At 32.4% G+C, this 17,663-nt stretch overlaps 1 protein-coding gene across 3 annotated transcripts in view; it reads left to right on the forward strand.

The window, feature by feature from the left end:
* The window catches only part of LOC118204317 (choline-phosphate cytidylyltransferase B-like), a 107,877-nt gene that overhangs the window by 54,735 nt on the left and 35,479 nt on the right, over positions 1–17,663 (forward strand). For all 3 annotated transcript variants that reach the window (XM_085818962.1, XM_085818963.1, XM_085818964.1), the window contains one exon: positions 11,834–12,055. In XM_085818962.1, the coding sequence (XP_085675088.1) occupies positions 11,834–12,055 (222 nt within the window). The remainder of the gene's footprint in view (positions 1–11,833; positions 12,056–17,663) is intronic.

The raw sequence follows: 17,663 nt of genomic DNA on the forward strand, positions 1-17,663 counted from the left end.
CTGTACCACAGAGTGAGCCGATTTTTATATCAGGCACAAACAATCTAAATCATATAGATTTTTTAATTTCTATATTAAGGAACATGTTTTTATATAATCTACAGCACGAGAGGAAATTACTACTTAAAACATTCTTTTTAAGAGAATTAATATAAAAATTTATATTTATATATATCTTTTTACAACTGAGACATGACTCCAATTTCAATGTCCTATTTGCTTAAAAACATTGTGAAAAATAAACATCAAACAAACATTCTCAGTATAAAACAATTAAATTTAAATGAAGTTAATGTAAAGTAGCAGACAATACAGTGATATTTATTACGCATGATTGAGGGGGGAAATTTCATATAATTAATTCTCCCTAAAAAGTTATTTGAAATTTAAGGCAAAAAATAGCTGTAGCAATTCACTGTAACAAAATCTAAAAACGACATTTGGTGTTATTATCGCTCAAAAAAGATGCCAAATTTCAAAACACGAAATTATCTAAATTTATGTGTATCTTAGAAAATTTTGAATAAAAAAACTAATTTTTTTGCAGGTATGCCTAGAAATATACCTTTAAAATGATGGTAAAAATTTTATAGGTTATAATTCAAAATTTTTTTCGAAAAATTTTTAATATAAATCGTAAAAAATAGGTGAATTTTATTTGGAATGAGCCTAAATATTGAAATGTGAAAGGAAGAAAAAAATTGTTAAAAATACAGATATTATAATAAATATATACATTGAGGAGATAAAAGTTTGAAAGCTAATATTTTAAAAATTACTCGTGCTATTTTTACAAAACTTGGCATTCTGGCATAATTTAAGTCGTAGAATCAAAGTATGGAAAGAAATTGGTATGTTATTTCAAAAACGTCCTATTTTGTGTCAGAATACCTACGCTAAAATAATGCTGTATATATATATCCTAAATTGCGCTTTCAAGACATGAAAAACACAATTTGAATTTCGTCAATCGACCCAGTAAAACAGGAGATATAGAACAGTCCCCCCCTTTTTTTTGTGCAGGGTACAAATTTCATTCTCCCACCCATGTTTTTCATTGTAATTTTTTTGCATTAAATTTTCATTGACCTGAATTCTTTTAATACACTAAACATTTGTAGAAATTTTTAGGAAGATTTAATCAAAATTGAAAACTAATTCAGAAGTCAAACAGCAAAAATCAGCGTTATATTTTCAAAATTTTCACAGGACGAGTTTCGATGGTTTTACTGACCACCATCCTCAGCTGCAAAACCGCAAATGAACAAGATAGGAAATAATAAGATAAGAAAGCCTGGACAAGAATAAGCAAGTGGCGCCATCTGTTGATGAAACCAGAACTAAAACATAATTTCTTTAAAGGCCGAAGGCAAAGATGGATTGGAATTAGGATCGTTAACTAGAAGAGAAAGATTTTTATGAATATGAAATGCCTCTAGAAAATCCAGTTCTCCAATGGAAGATGTTTTTTGAATAATTTTGGCAGCAGAAAAATTGAAAGTGTGATTTTGGACCAACAATCTTGAGCAACAGAAGACTTCTGTGTTTCCTTTTTTCTAACATATGCCTCATGTTCCTTGACGCGAAATTTTAAGGCTCTCTTAGTTTGGCCAATGCAAATTAAACCACACTGGCAAGGAATCCTATAAATACCCCAGGAATTCATATCCAGAATGGGGTCCTTGAGTACTGAACTTGGAATTTTATTGATGGGCGAATAAGCAACCCGAAAGTTAAATTTCTGCAAAATATGTGCAACTTTATAGCTAATTGATGGAAAGAAGGGACTGACAACAAAATTTTTATTATCTCCTAAAACAAGAGTGTGCTTTGTAGTGTGTTGACATGAGAATTTTTTAACTGCTTGATTAATTATGTTGGGTGAAAAGCCCCTGTCAATAGCTATTGCCTTTAAATAATTTAGTTCTTCATCAAGAGATAGTTTGGAGGAGCAAACTTGAAGAGCATGGAAAACATAGGAATAAAATGAAGCTAACTTTTGTTTAGTCGGATGGCATGATTCAAAGTGTGGTGGAAGGCAAACCGATGAAGGTTTACGGTAAACTGTAGTACTGAAGTTGGATGTGTTACATGTGACCAGAATGTCGAGAAATGGAAGAGAATTGCTAGTCTCAAGTTCAAAAGTGAACTGAATAGCAGGATCAATAGAATTCATTGTTGAAAGAACTTTATTTTAATCATCTTTATTACCTTCAAACAGGATAAAAGTATCGTCTACATAGCAGAACCTTGCCGGGAAGTTTAAAATTTCAAACAATTTTGATTCATAATAATGCATGTAGATATCAGCCAGATAGTCGTCATGGATAGGTGGCCAGATAGTCATAATGGATAAGAACACTTACATCAATGGTGTCACTAAACTCTTAAATAAAGGACCATATAATCCGATCCCTAAAGATCCTTCACCTTTGGACTTGTCAAAAATAAAATCTGTGATCAAATCTTCACAAATCATTTCAAGCAACTTAAAACATTTGCTTATCCCATCTGTTGCGAATTGTGCCAGATTATATGCTCTTCCCAAAATTCATAAAAGTAGTATTCCTTTCCGCCCTATTGTATCAAATTTAGGTACTGCCTCGTATCCATTAGCTAAATATTTAGTTTCTAGATTTTCAACTCTATTAGTCAATAACATTTACACCATAAAAAATTCAATAGAGTTTGTAAAAAAGGTTAAAAACATTTCTCCTAGAAATTTACTCATGGTTTCTTTTGATGTAAAATCCTTATTCACCAATGTTCCAGTGGAGGGTGCATTAAGATGTCTAGAAACCAGACTTTGCGAATTTCATTTCTCTAGCATCGAAAGTTCTCCCTTTAATAAAATTCCGAGTTCTATACTCAATGACCCCATTCCGGATATGAATTCCTGGGGTATTTACAGGATTCCTTGTAAATACCCCATTTCTCTTGCATCGAAATTGATGAGCTAATTTCTCTCACTCAACTCTGTTTGAAACAAGCACATTTTGTTTTCCAAAATAAATATTACAAGCAAACTGAGGGATTAGCCATGGGAAGCACCCTCAGTCCCATCCTGGCTGATATCTACATGCATTATTATGAATAAAAATTGTTTGAAACTTTAAATTTCTCGGTATGGTTCCGCTACGTAGACGATACTTTTACCCTGTTTGAAGGTAATAAAGATGATTTAAATAAAGTTCTTTCAACAATGAATTCCATTGATCCTGCTATTCAGTTCACTTTCGAGCTTGAGACTTGCAATTCTCTTCCATTTCTCGACATTCTGGCCACATGTAACACATCCAACTTCAGTACTACAGTTTACCGTAAGCCTTCATCAGTTTGCGTTCCACCACACTTTAAATCATGCCATCCGACTAAACAAAAGTTAGCTACGTTTTATTCCTATGTTTTCCGTGCTCTTCAAGTTTGCTCCTCCAAACTAGCCCTTGATGAAGAACTAAATTATTTAAAAGCAATAGCTATTGACAGGGGCTTTTCACCCAACATTATTAATCAAGCAGTTAAAAAAGTCTCATCACAATACACTAAAATGCACACTCTTGTTTTAGGAGATTAAAAAAATTATGTCGTCAGTCCCTTCTTTCCATCAATTAGCTATAAAGTTGCACATATTTTGCAGAAATTTAACTTTCGGGTTGTTTATTCTCCCATCAATAAAATTCAGAGTTCCATACTCGAGGACCCCATTCCGGATATGAATTCCTGGGGTATTTATAGGATTCCTTGCCAGTGTGGTTTAATTTACATTGGCCAAACTAAGAGAGCCTTAATATTTCGCATCAAGGAACATGAGGCATATGTTAGAAAAAAGGAAACACAGAAGTCTTCTGTTGCTCAACATTGTTGGTCCGAAAATCACACTTTCAATTTTTCTGCTGCCAAAATTATTCAAAAAGCATCTTCCATTGGAGAACTGGATTTTCTAGAGGCATTTCACTTTAAAAAAAATCTTTCTCTTCTAGTTAACGATCCTAATTCCAATCCATCTTTGCCTTCGGCCTTTAAAGAAATTATGTTTTAGTTCTGGTTTCATCAACAAATGGCGCCACTTGCTTATTCTTGTCCAAGCTTTCTTACCTTATCTAATCATTATTTCCTATCTTGTTCATTTGCGGATTTGCAGCTGAGGATGGTGTTTCAGTAAAACCACCGAAACTAGTCCTGTGAAAATTTTAAAAATATAATGCTGATTTTTGTTGTTTGACTTCTGAATTAGTATTTGTTCAGCATGTTATTGTGCCTTAATTACAATATTTAATAGTTAATATTCGTATTTAATTTTACTTTGCATCAATAAATGATACATTAGTAAATTTATTCACATAATTAATTGTATGTATTCTTATTTTCTTACTTTCTTCCCTGCTTGAGATTTCTTCACTATAGAAGTAAAAAAATTAAAAAATCACATTCACTGACTTCAATCATGTACAGGGTGTCCGTGAATGTCCGAGTTTCAAATTGTAATAGTATCAGCTGTAATTGTTCGACAGTTGGGGTTGAAGGTGAGGAATAAAGAATAACTCCAACAGTTTCAGATAAGCGCATGCACATGTACCGCTACATCGTTTTCACAGTTGCAGCGTCATCTATTCAAAATGGCGATTTCTGAGCATAAAGCGTTTTGTGTTCTACAATTTGCTAAGAGTGATTCGGTAATTGCCGTTCAACGTGCGTTCCGATTAAAGTTTAATGTGATCCCCCATGTGACAGAAATATCCGCCGATGGTATCGACAATTCGAAACGACCGGATGTCTTTGTAAAGGTAAAAACCCGGGAAGACCCAAAGTTTCTGTAGAGAATGTGGAACGTGTTGAAGAATCTTTCCATCGTAGTCCGCAGAAATCTGTTCAGAAAGCAAGTCATGAAATACAGTTGCAAAAGACGACAGTCTGGACGATTTAAAAAAAAAAAAAAATTACACTTGAGTCCATACCGATTACAGTTGGTGCAGCAATTAAAGCCAAATGAATGTGCAGAAAGTGAACCTGCAAACTTTATTTGGCAACAAGATGGAGCCCCTCCTCATTGGAGTCTCTTTGTGTGAGATTAAACGTTGAAGTTTAACACATTGAGCACTTGTAGGAAAAACTAGGTTAGTTTTCCTTCAATTTCATGTATGATTTGTTATATTTAGTATAAAATAAACTCCTGTAATATACCATTAAAACTCGGACATTCTTTTACAGACACCCTGTATTATAAAATGACTTAAAAATCATCTGAAGTTCTTTTGAAACGACACAGTGCGAAAAATCTCTCCATTTTTCATATTTTAAGATAGGCACTGTGATGTATTCAAAGTTAAGAGTATCATTCCTGGTTTAAAGTTGAACCTGCAAAGAGCTGTATTGTAAAGAAATGCTGCTGTGCATTTGTGGAGCTGATATATTACTACAGTACAAAGTCCGAGATCCGGACTCGTTGCGACTTTGGTGATTCCAGATTTGGGATTTTTCTGGGTATTAGATAATCAGTTTAAATCTAGTATGTGATGGCATTTAAAAATTATAAAATTAAAAATATGAAATCACAATTTATAAAATAATAAAGTATTTATGATGTCAAGGGTATCAAATTTTACAAAAAAAGCTTAATATTTTTTGTTTACTTTATCAAACATTTTTTTTTAATGTAAATTGTTTAACTTGCTTTATTTTTTGTGCTAATGCTTTCTCTTTAATTATTTAGACAGACATAATTTCTTGCTCTTTTACAAAGTTCCAAGTCCTGTAGTTGCTGTGTCGAGAATACCGACAACTTGTCAATCAAAATTTTTTCATTTTCAGTAACCTCTCTCTTTCTGAACTATCTGTAGCAGTATTTACTGGATCTAGAGCCGTACTACAGATTTCACCGTCCGTTAATTGATTGATGATTGGAGCATTGTCAATGCAATGAAAAACTTCTATTATATCATCTTCATTTATGACCACTTCTCCATATTTCTTTACAAAATCCATGAATTAGAAAATTTCAAATTAGTTTGCGATATCCGAAAAGCATAAGCAAGCTGGCCATAAATTATGCAAGCATTTTTTTTAAGTATCTGGAGGCACATCCTCCCACGATCTTGTGATGCTATAATATTTCAAAAATTCTTGAATAATCTTGCCATTATTTAAGAAATTTAACATGGATTTTAAAAATGCTACTTTATGTTTGTATTTAACGCACACATTATTCCGATATCCATAGCAGAGTTGCCAACTCTCCCGATTTAGGCGGGAGACTCCCAATTTTCAACCGATCTCCCGCCAACCTGATTTACAATATATTTCTCCCAACTTTTTCTTAAAATTTCTCACGATTTTTATGGAACTTGGCTTAATACTTCGTTATATGAACAAAAAAACAAAAGTCATTTTGGACGTCTGAAAGCAATTGAATTTTCTCTAGGTTACATCTAAAAAAAGGAATATTTTGTGAAGATCGAATATTTATGTTTTTTGCTTCAGACCTTAACAAAGCTTTTTTCTTTTTTTCTCAATTCATTTTGCCATCATTCGATGTTCCATAAATTCATGTTTTGAAATCAATGATTTATGATCTGTTTAAAGACATTTTATCAAACTTTTTAAAACCTCTCTGTGTTTTGTCTTGTAATTCTATATACGATGTGCTTTATGGTGAAATAGATAATCAGAAGAAAGATGAAGATTTGGTATTAGGAGCTGCAACTACAAAAGTAGTGGAAGAACTTTCAGAAGACAAAAATTAGTTTTATCTTCATGTTAGAAGTTACTTCTGTCGAGTATGCGATTACATACTACATAAATTTCCAGTCAATGATGAAGTGATTTTGCATGCTAAAGTTGTTGATGTTTCTGCTCTAGCAAATGCATCTTTTTCTAATATAAGGTACTTTTTGAACAGATTTCCTGTGTTACTTCGTTTAGTCATGAAAGATGATGATATTGATGTTGCCACTGATATTATTGCAATCGTAATTTTGCAGTTTACAATTAGAAAACTTGGATGTAGTTATAAAGATCAGCTAGGATTGACACCCAGTGGAGTTTAATTGGAAAACTGAAAGGTGCTGATGGAATTTTAAAATAACTGTCTAGATGTTGGCCATCTTGACAGTTCCCCATAGTAATGCAGAGTGTGAGAGGATTTTCAGTGTTGTTGCGAAAACGAGGACTAAATTTAGATCTAATATTAGTGATGACACATTAGGAAAACTTTTATTAGCGAAAGCAGGCCTACATGGCAATTGCTATGAACCAAATTATGAAGTTTCTTTCTTAACAAAAGCAAAATCTGCCACTTCATAACATTTGTACGAAAACTGATTTAAGTGTTTTTTTTTTTTTTTTTTTTTTCTTATACGATGCAAGTAATAAAACTGTTTTTTTATCTGTAAGGTATTTTTGTGTTGCTTCATTTAAGAATTAGTAACTATTTAAAGTTAATTCATTATTAAAAACTATATTTTTATTATTTAAAGTCTTTTTAACATGGTGAAAAATCTCCTGATTTCTTAAAAAAATCTCCTGATTCTTTAGTGCAGCAGGTTGGCAAGTATGCCATAGGCTGAATTATGAATGTACGGCTTGGAGGAAAGAATAACATGGATACATTATCTTTCACTATAATGATGAACCGAACAGTTATCTACAATCAGGACAATTTTTGAGCCATCAAGCAAACCCAACCAAATTAAAATTTTGCCGAGCATCGGGTATGAATTGATTTTCAAACCAATCATACATTAACACTTGTGTCATCCATGCTCTCTTATTTTCATGTTATATTACAGTGAAAATCTTTACTCCTTTAAATACTTAAGGTCATGTATTTTTCCCGATTACGAAAAGTGTATATTTGTGTGTTCCTGCAGCATTTGCACATGCTAAAATTGTTAGTCTAGCTTTGGAATCTTTGACACCAGTTGGAGATTTTTCTGTAGAGATTGTCAAGGTATTTTGCACTACATATTGCCAGAAAAGGCCAGTTTCATCAGCATTGTAAATTTGTCCTGGAGATAACGTTTCACTATTAATTAGTTCAATGAATTCATCTGCAAATAGTTCAGCAGCTTCAATATCAGCTGAGGCTTCTTCACTTGAAATTTTTAATTTCATTATACCGGGTGATTTTAAAATTTGCTTGACCAGTGTGTCGAATGTGTGCACTCAGTTTTTAAATTTATTTCTTCATGAAATGTTTTGTCTTGAGCCATTAACATTTGACTCATGAATGGCACGCCCCCCGCTGTGATGCTTTGGGACCCATTCAATCATCATTTTAAGCATAACAAGTAATTTTAATCATACCTTAATTTTGTTACTCGGTGCTTCTCTAAATTCCGAAAATTTTTTCTTCCCTAAATTCTGCCGTTGATATTCATTTACCATTATAAAAAATTGTTTAGCCATCACTGGATTACTCAAGTTGTCATGCATTGATAAATATGCGGTGATGAAAGCAAAATATAATAAATAATGATTCGCTAGGTTGGTGTCAACGATATAAAATACCAGTAGTCATAAAATCAGTACTTTTATGTAGAATGTTTCAGTTTGAGATGTATGCTAAGCAGATACGCAGTTACGGAGCCAAACTATTCATCACACGAATTTATGCTAAAATGGTTGTTTCTTCAATAATAAAGTATTATATTTAGTGCCAAAGTGAAATTAAAAATGGGGATTCTCCACATATGTTATTATGGGGGAAAAATCAAATGTGCATGCATAAAGCATGAAAAATATTTTGTTGGTGGCTTTAAGGTCCTGTATTGGACGTCTGGATCTCGGACTTTGTACTGTATATAATAAAAAGGTAAATGAATGCATTCAAGCAGAGATGAGAATATTGTAGCTGTCAACTCTCCCAGTTTTTCATCATATTGTGGTGTAGTGGTTGAAACTGTTACATAAACCTTGGGTTGTGATACAGGGTTGAAATGAACTTCAAATTCAAGTTCTAACAATAGCATAAATTTTAATAAGGTAAAAATATTAATAGTTGTGATTCTTGACAGTATGGAACTTGGATATATTTAGTCCCATAATTTCAGAATTTTGTTAACAGGAAAAATGCTTCATCGCATTATACACAAAGAATGAAAGTTCTAGTGGGCCAACATGCCCATAGCTCTAGCAGGCAAGAAGTCCCATCTCTTCTCAGGAAACCACTTTTTATATCTCACTGAGAGGGGGGAAATTCCTTCACTCGTACAACAAAGGATTCATCTCCTGACCCTGATGAAAAGACTTTCTTTAATGCTTTGTCTATTGAAGTGACCTTCGAGGCTGCAACCCGAATCATTATCAAAGGCACCTCGTTGCACAGGATTTCAGTTTCAACGGATGTTTTCGCTGGAGCGCTGACGATGTGTTCAGTAAAGTGAATCGATTCTGGAGTGGATCATCCATCTCTATTCCTTATATGTTGATGGAAACGGAAATTTAATACTATTATGAGGCCTCTAAGCTCCACTTCTAACAGCAAGATTGTGAAGTATGTAAATTATTATGAAAAATTATTAACTTAAATAAAAGATGGGCATGTTTACCTAATCCAGGAAGGGGTGTCATTGCAGCTTTCTGTCTGAATAAGGCATGTACGAATTCCGGTTAAAATCATGTTTATTGTTTCCTGTTATGACTCATGCTAATGCCCATTGTTATATGGTTGATGTTTACTATGTTTACTTAATGAGGTTAGAAAGTACTGTGCTGTCCTTAATACTTTCCAGATTAATCCTTAAATTCAGAGAAATTCCTTAAATTCAGATAATTCCTTAAATTCAGAGAAATCCAAGCTATAGCAGTTGTTCCCATGTAGTTTCTGAGTTCATGCATAATTATTTATCTCATTATGAAGGTATAACACCAGCAACAACAAACCAAAAAAAGGTCGTGCTCAATTACTGCAGATAGTATTTAGTTTCTATAAAAGTGAATCTGTATTAATCCTTCACTGTACAATTGTGAATACCATGAAATATCCAGGTCTCGTATATGGAACACACGCTACTTATAATTTATTATCATGCAGTGTCTAGCATTTAACTAAGAAACCTCATTCAGATTTATAGATATTTATGTAAAATAGCCACTTGTGTGGTCAGCTGTCTAAAATAGTTGTTATAAAAAAGGGGAAAATATATTATCTTAACCCTCTGAGCGTTCCAGGATTTTGGATCCGTCATGAAGACCGGTATTTAAACAGCATTTATTGAGTTTGCATAATTACTTATTTTAGTCTGTATTTTCACAAACTTACATTCATTAAGATGATATTTGCATTATTAAAGAAAGTAAGAAAGCGAAATATCTTAAATTATAAGCTAATATATACCAAGTAGCAAAACTTCTGATGACCGGATAAAGCTGGTCATAACGCTCAGAGGGTTAATTAATCTAGCTAATGTAATATTTCATGGGTATACCTACTAATTAATAATAATTGAAATAAATCTGTATCTGTTGCTTTTAAATTGCTTAGTTTAGTTAGAAACAGAACAAACTTGAGAAAAATTAAACTTATGCTTTGTTGAATGACAATAAATGTGGAAGATAAAAATATTTTAATACAGACAGGACAACATATTTCTTTTAAATTGCTGAATTTGTTGATTAAATTTGAGAAACAAATATATTATGTTCTGTCATGTGGCAAAACACTTATTTTAATGAATCATTAAATTATTATCTAACAATTTTAATCAGTATTGCTGAGGTTTCTAATTAAAGAAACATATCTCATCTTTTACCAAGTAGCAGCATAAAGCTTATATAGTTGAGTTTTAATCAAAAGTTCATTAAATTTGCATAAAATATAAATAAAAAACAAATTTGAAATTCAGGTTTTGAGGTGGATACAAGTTGAAGATTGTGTTTTCAAAATTTGGTGGCTCTAGATGCTGTTGTTTTTCCACAGTGCGATTAAATTCAAAAACAAATGTACTGCATTGAATGCTATGCACTTCTTTTGTTGCTGAGTTTTTTTAGTTAAATCTGAAGCATCTTATGCTTTGCAGAGTGGCAACATGCAGCTTTTAAATCACTGCATTTTTAATCAAAAGCTTGTTAAATATCCACATAATACGAAATAAATAAAAAATTCAAATTTCAGGCTTTGAGGTGCACATGATCAGGTGGAAAACTATTTGTGTTGTAAGTCTGATGACTTTACATGCCACTATTTTTTGGTAATGCGAGGATCAAACATGCATATGGATGAACACATATATATTCTTCATATAATGTAAAAAATAAGAGTTGTATCCATCCAAATTCTAATTTAATGCCAGTTTTTCCATCACAGAAATTAGTAAACCTGAAATGAATGCTAGTTCTTTGTTGGGCTTAGCTTTTTTAGGCCCATATCACACGATGTTTGTGTTTCACTCGAACAACTGTTTCAGACAATTTTTTTCACTAGTTTACTATTGAAAGAAAGGCGTGCGACTTCTTCCTTCCTTTCCAAAAAAATTGCAAGCTGTTCATTTTCAACCAATCAGCTATCAGCTTTGAATACTATCAGCTTGTATGTAATGGGTAACCAGTTTTCCCTATGTTAACCCCAAAGGGATCTATGGTGATTGGCTGTTCTGACAAAGCAGAAAAATTGTTCCAAACAGTTGTTCTTCTGAAACAAACCGTCGTGTGATAGCAGCCTTAGACTAATTAGTGTACTGATTTTGCAAGTAACATTTATCAGCACTTCAAATGTTTTGTGGTATGACATATATTTTAAAAATCAATAGCTTCTATAATGAATTTATGCATGCATCTGTGTTCATAAATATACTTATTTTCTCTATGTAATTGTTTGAAATTTACATTTTTCGTCCAGATAGATTTTGTTGCTCATGATGATCTTCCATATGCTATGGGATCTGAAGATGATGTGTACAAAGGTATTAAAGAAAGAGGGATGTTTGTTGCAACAGAGCGGACAGAAGGAGTTTCAACATCAGATTTAGTGGCTCGAATTGTTCGAGATTATGATATGTATGTCCGCCGAAATTTAGATCGAGGGTACAGTGCAAAAGAAATGAATGTTTCATTTCTTAATGTGAGTAAAGTTTATTCTTAATGTTAAATATCTATTCAGATTTAAAATGTTTCTCAAATTCATACTTCTTAAATTTAGTTACAAGGAAGATGTTTAAAATTTAGTTTTAGAAAGGTGTTGGAAATTCAGGTGATTTAATGTGAATTGATGCTGATCTAGAGGAAGTGAAACTTAATTTTTGCATAAAATTGCACAAGTAATCATAACCATAACCATCAGTTACTTTCAACAATAGTTAATAGTTTTGAAATTGCAGACATTTTAAATGGAGTATGTTTCAGACGCATTTAAATGAGAACGCACTAAATTTATCTAGTTGGGGGAGAGAACTTGTTGAAATTCTGAAACATTTATTAAGAGGAATGAATGTTTTCATATTGAATAATCTGGTCATGTTATGTCAGATCCATGTTGCCATTTAATTGTAAAGAAATAAATTAAAGCATTGCAATTCTCTGCCCCCCATAAAAAACCCCTTCAAAATATGTTTATAGTCACTGTTGTCCCAAATAAATATGGGAATATATTTATGGGAGAAATTAGAATGCAGTTAGAATTAATAAATTTTATTTCATATACTTCAGAAGAAAGAATTTTAATACACTAATACTGTAAATTTTACATTCTGTTTTATGTTACATTATATCGTTTGAAGATTATTTTGTATGAATTGGATTGATGTCGTGCAGTTTTTAATTTGTTGTAGTTGTTTAATTTTGTTAAATGCATTTCAGTTTGCTACCATAGTGTTATAATGATGTACTGAAAATATTTTGGAATTAAATGGCATGCACATTTTTAAAATGAGAAATGAAATAAATTAAGAATATTATACATGTTTAATTACATACATTGGCAGTAGCAACTTTTGCAGATAGCGCATCTACTTCTTTAACAGAAATACAAATTCAAAATATGGTTGAAAAAAGGCCATGTGCAAATGCTTCCACTGCCAGTGCGTTTTCCATAGTTAAGCATGCTGAAATATGTTTGGAAATTAGCTGTCATAAATGCATTTGTATATAGGATGTTTTTAATTATACTTTTTCATGAAATCAACATTTTTATGAGTTGCTGTAGTATCAAAATCTCAACTTGTATACATGTCTAAATACATGCTGTATTACGGCAAAACTGCAAATGATTCATTAAATCAGTTATGGTTCCTTGGATTGTATTTTACTACTTAGATAACTGTGGCAATTCTAGATCTAATATATGCAACAGTGCTCCGACCCTCTGGAGACTAGCATTTTTATTGAACCAAAACCAATCGGACCTCGTGTCCGTATTATGTGATGACTCTGTATAACTTTGGGCTGATCGCATAGGTTTGTCCCAGCAACATATCTTTCAAGTGCTTTATCAGCTGTTGATGGTAGGTTACACACCTACCATGGTTGTAATGAGTGACGGGGAATCAGGGTTCGATTCCGGAGAGAGAACCTGAGGAATGGTTACTACATCCAAAGTGCGAAAATTACTTACTATAGGGAGATAGTGATGAAAAATACTTATATGAGACTCTTTGGAGAGAGTAGGGTATATTAAAGTTGTTGCAGTTGAACAGCCCACTGGTTTCTTTTGATGGTCTTCACCTGTTGTCTTGGGTGACCATCGAGTTTACTTTGAAAAAATTGTTCTTCAAAGCAGGTGTGATGCCTGAATAATGGTGCTTGGAATAATGTAAGAGGAACTCGTTTCTATTTTGTTGGTTTTCGGAATATGATGTAATGATTAAAAGGAACAGATGGGGGCATTTGTATTGCAATGCTACAGGTGAAATTCTTGGACTGTGGCAAGACAAACTACTGTGAAAGCATTTTTCAAGAATGTTTTCATTAATCAGAACGAAAGTTAAGAGGTTCAAAGGCGAAGTCCTTTCTGGCTGCCTTCATTTGTGGTGAGATGGGTTCATTTTTTTTTACCATAGGACCACTTTGTGATGAGGAGAGTCGGAGTGTTCCCCCTAAATCTACCAGCCTACTCCTGGGGTTATGCTCATGTCAGCATCCATCTTGCATGATGTATTGTGCTCTCATGAATATTAGTGTACTTAAGTAGTTTTTAAGCCATGCTTTTATATTTTTTTGTGCTTAATGAATATGTTTCAAGCTCTGGTGTCAATATATTTGATTACTTTTTATTTTCATGGCCCGTTTTATTGAATTTTGAACTTTGTTAATTTCGATACCATAGTTAAATGCAATGGATGCTATTTGTTTATGTTTGAATGTGTAATTCATTGAATTAATTCATTGGTGCACAACTAATTCTGGTGCACTAAATTTGCTTTCTGCCCATTGGGCAAATTGATGAATTTTCACCTGAGAACTCTGGTTTTAATTTAAAAAAATATTTTAATTTATTTTAAATACGATTTTATCATCCCATATTTTGAGTATTTTAATTATGTAAGTTCTGCATTCAGATTGTTTTAAGGGAACTATTATATTAATTTTTGCATAATTATCTGCCACGTCGCTGTGTCTTCTAAGCATATGTGATATTGATATAATGAGTTCCTCAGGAAACAATGATAGAATTTTTTAGGAGGATATGAATTCTGTTGAAGAGAGCCAATATAATATCGAAAATTACTGTTAAACAAGATACTTTCAGGGAGAACTGAGAGTAATAGAAAGTTCAACTATTGAAAAGTTCTAAAAGATTATCAAAAGAATAGAAATAAGTTCCTAACAGATGAAGATACTGGAGATTTAAACAAGAGTGTTTTGGACAGGACACTGGGATCTTCTGATGGTATTTTGTGTGGTGCGAAAACTTTATGGATTTGTTACTGTCTAGTTAGAAAAAGGGTGTGCCAAAACCCACAATTGGCAGAATGGTGGTGCTGCCTAGATAAAATTACTGATCAGTTATTATTCCCATAATCTTAACTTGTTATTCAAACAAAATATTATCACATATGTGAAATTAAAAGAGATAAAGGGTTTACTTAACTAAGGAAAGAAAAGTAGAGAAATTTGTAGATGAAAGTGAAACGAAATCTCTCAGAATAGTATTTCAAAGAATAAATGGAAAAAAAAAAAGTATTAAGTGAAGTCGTAATTAAACCTCTGCCTCCCGATGCCGATGTTTATGATGAGTTGGCCTCTGCTGTTAGACCTGAGGAGGCTGATATTAAATTAATCCATTCTTATCTTAAAAGAAATGGGGTTTTTTTAATTATAGTTTCTGATCGTAGTGAAGAGTTTAAGTTGGCAAAGCACATCAATGAAAATGAAAGGCTGAGAAATTGTGTACAGGCAAGAAGCAAAAGATTTATTGCACAAAAATTATCATTTATAATGTATTGGAGTTTGTTCATATTGAAGATTTAATTGAAAATTTAAAAGCCAACTGTGTATGTTCAGGTGTACATTTTCTTTTTTCAAATAATAGAGATGGGCAGAATGGAACAATTAACAAAATATTCAGAGTTAATTCTGTTTGTCAAGCCAAGATATTGAACTCAGAGCGACCTTTGTGTTGGCTGGAAGTTATATCCGCTATGATTCCTTGTACAACCAAAACACTGCATGAAGTGTTTGGCTTATGGCCAGTGTAGGAATAATTTCTCAAGCATAGTATGCGCTCTTTTTCATGAATGTGGAAAATGTACTGTGAAAATATCATGCTGCCCAAATCAATGCATGCCATGCATGTAGTATATCAAATAAAAAGTTTGCTACAAAATATGACAACACACGTGAGGCATTTTCAAGAGAATGTTTGTATATAAGAATGAAATAATGTGTATTATTGACCATTTAGATATTTTAGTTTTGGTTGTGGTAAGGAGATTTCACGGCAGCTAGGCCTTTTAATTGTTTTTAAATTTCATAGTTTTATCTTCTGGAATTTTATTTATGACTATTTTATTGAAGATTTTATCTAGAATTTTATCAAGTTTTATCTACTCAGTGCTTTTGGTTTTTATTGATTACACCATTAGTCTCTGTGAAATAATGATCTTTCTTAATATAAATCTCAATCATTGTTCAGCAGCAGCATGCCAGCTCTCTGGTATAAAAAGGGTTATAGGTTTGACCTCTGACGTTATATTTATTCAAGAGCCATATTATGCTAGTGGTAAATTGGCTTGGGTCTCTACAAAATGGAGAATGGTACACACAGAAGAAGTTAGAGCAGCAATCGCAGTCATAATAAAAAAAAAAAAATATTGATTTCACAGTAGACTGTAAATTAAATGTCATGGTGGCGATAACTAGAGAAACATGGCCACGATTATTATGGTATAATTTCTGTATATTTCTCTCTTGTTTTATCCAAGGATTTTATATTATCAAATGCTATGATTTTATTCAATACTTTAATCTCACTGCTAACATTTTTATCATTAGTGAGGGTTTTACTGATTTAATAATTGGATCTCCAGATGTGAATGTTGAAGATCTTAGAACCTTAAGATCCTTAACCTTAGAAGTTGAAAGCCTAAGTGATCATAGATATTTGTTATTGGCGAACAAGAAGATGAATGGTAATGAGGGAGTCAGAATAAGGTTTTCCTTCAATGTTAGAAGATTGAAGATATTTTGTCTAGAAACAAATATGAGTCTGGTTGATAATGAGGATGGATTAAATAAAATTGTCGATGATTTGGAGGATACGATTATTAGAGAAGCAAATGGATGCCTTTAATAAAGGGTGATAAAAATAAATCGATTGTTTGGTGGAGCGAGGACCTAGAGAGAGCTAAGAGAAGAATTAGAGCACTTAGATTTTTGAAGTGGCAATTTTATGAGACAATGTTAAATTGATTAGAAGAATAGCCTATAAAAGAGAATTAGCCAAATATAAAAAGCTTATTCAGCAAACCAGAAGAGAAATTAAAGTGAAATTTTTCCCAAATACTGCCAAGTACTATGATAGATTTTTTAAGATTGCTACACAGAAATTGAAAACCAAGTCTCAAAGAGAGAATAGTGATAATCAAGACAATTTTGAAGAAATTTCGACAAAAATAATTATGGACATATTGAATTTGGAAAAAATTGGTGATCATGAGGAGATTGTGTCAGATTTTGATAAAGCAGAATATTTAAAACAATGTAGTGAAGCTGATGGAGATTTTTCTTGGGGTGAAATTAAAATTGCCATGAATAGACTCAGAAATAGGAGTACACCTGATCTGGATAATGTTAACTGCTCCCATGCTTAGAAACCTGTTATGTTTTCTGGAGTTCTATACATTATTGGATAATAAATGTTTGCTTTTACACGCGTTTCCTCGGGCTTGGAAGATAGGCAAACTTATTCATATACCTAAAGAAAAAAATAAATATCTCCCAATCTGTTTGTTAAAAACACATGCTAATATATTAGATATTTTAATTTCCAATATATTTAATCATTTTATAGTAAAAGGAAATTTGATCTCCGAAAACCAATTTGGTTTTAAATCAGGTTGTTCCATGCCCTTTATGAATTCACTTACTTTATTAAAGGAAAAGAATAGAGAAACATGTTGCATTTGACATCAACAAAGCATTTGATTCAGTAGATTGGCCCTCCCTTTTGCGTGTCTTACTACAGATTAAAATTCCAAGACATAGTTTTTGATTATTGATCAGTTATTTTCAAG

This window comes from Stegodyphus dumicola, chromosome 6 (assembly GCF_044657685.1).
Source record: "Stegodyphus dumicola isolate Sdum_Otavi_A_Nest chromosome 6, ASM4465768v1".
Taxonomy (NCBI): Eukaryota; Metazoa; Arthropoda; class Arachnida; order Araneae; family Eresidae; genus Stegodyphus; species Stegodyphus dumicola.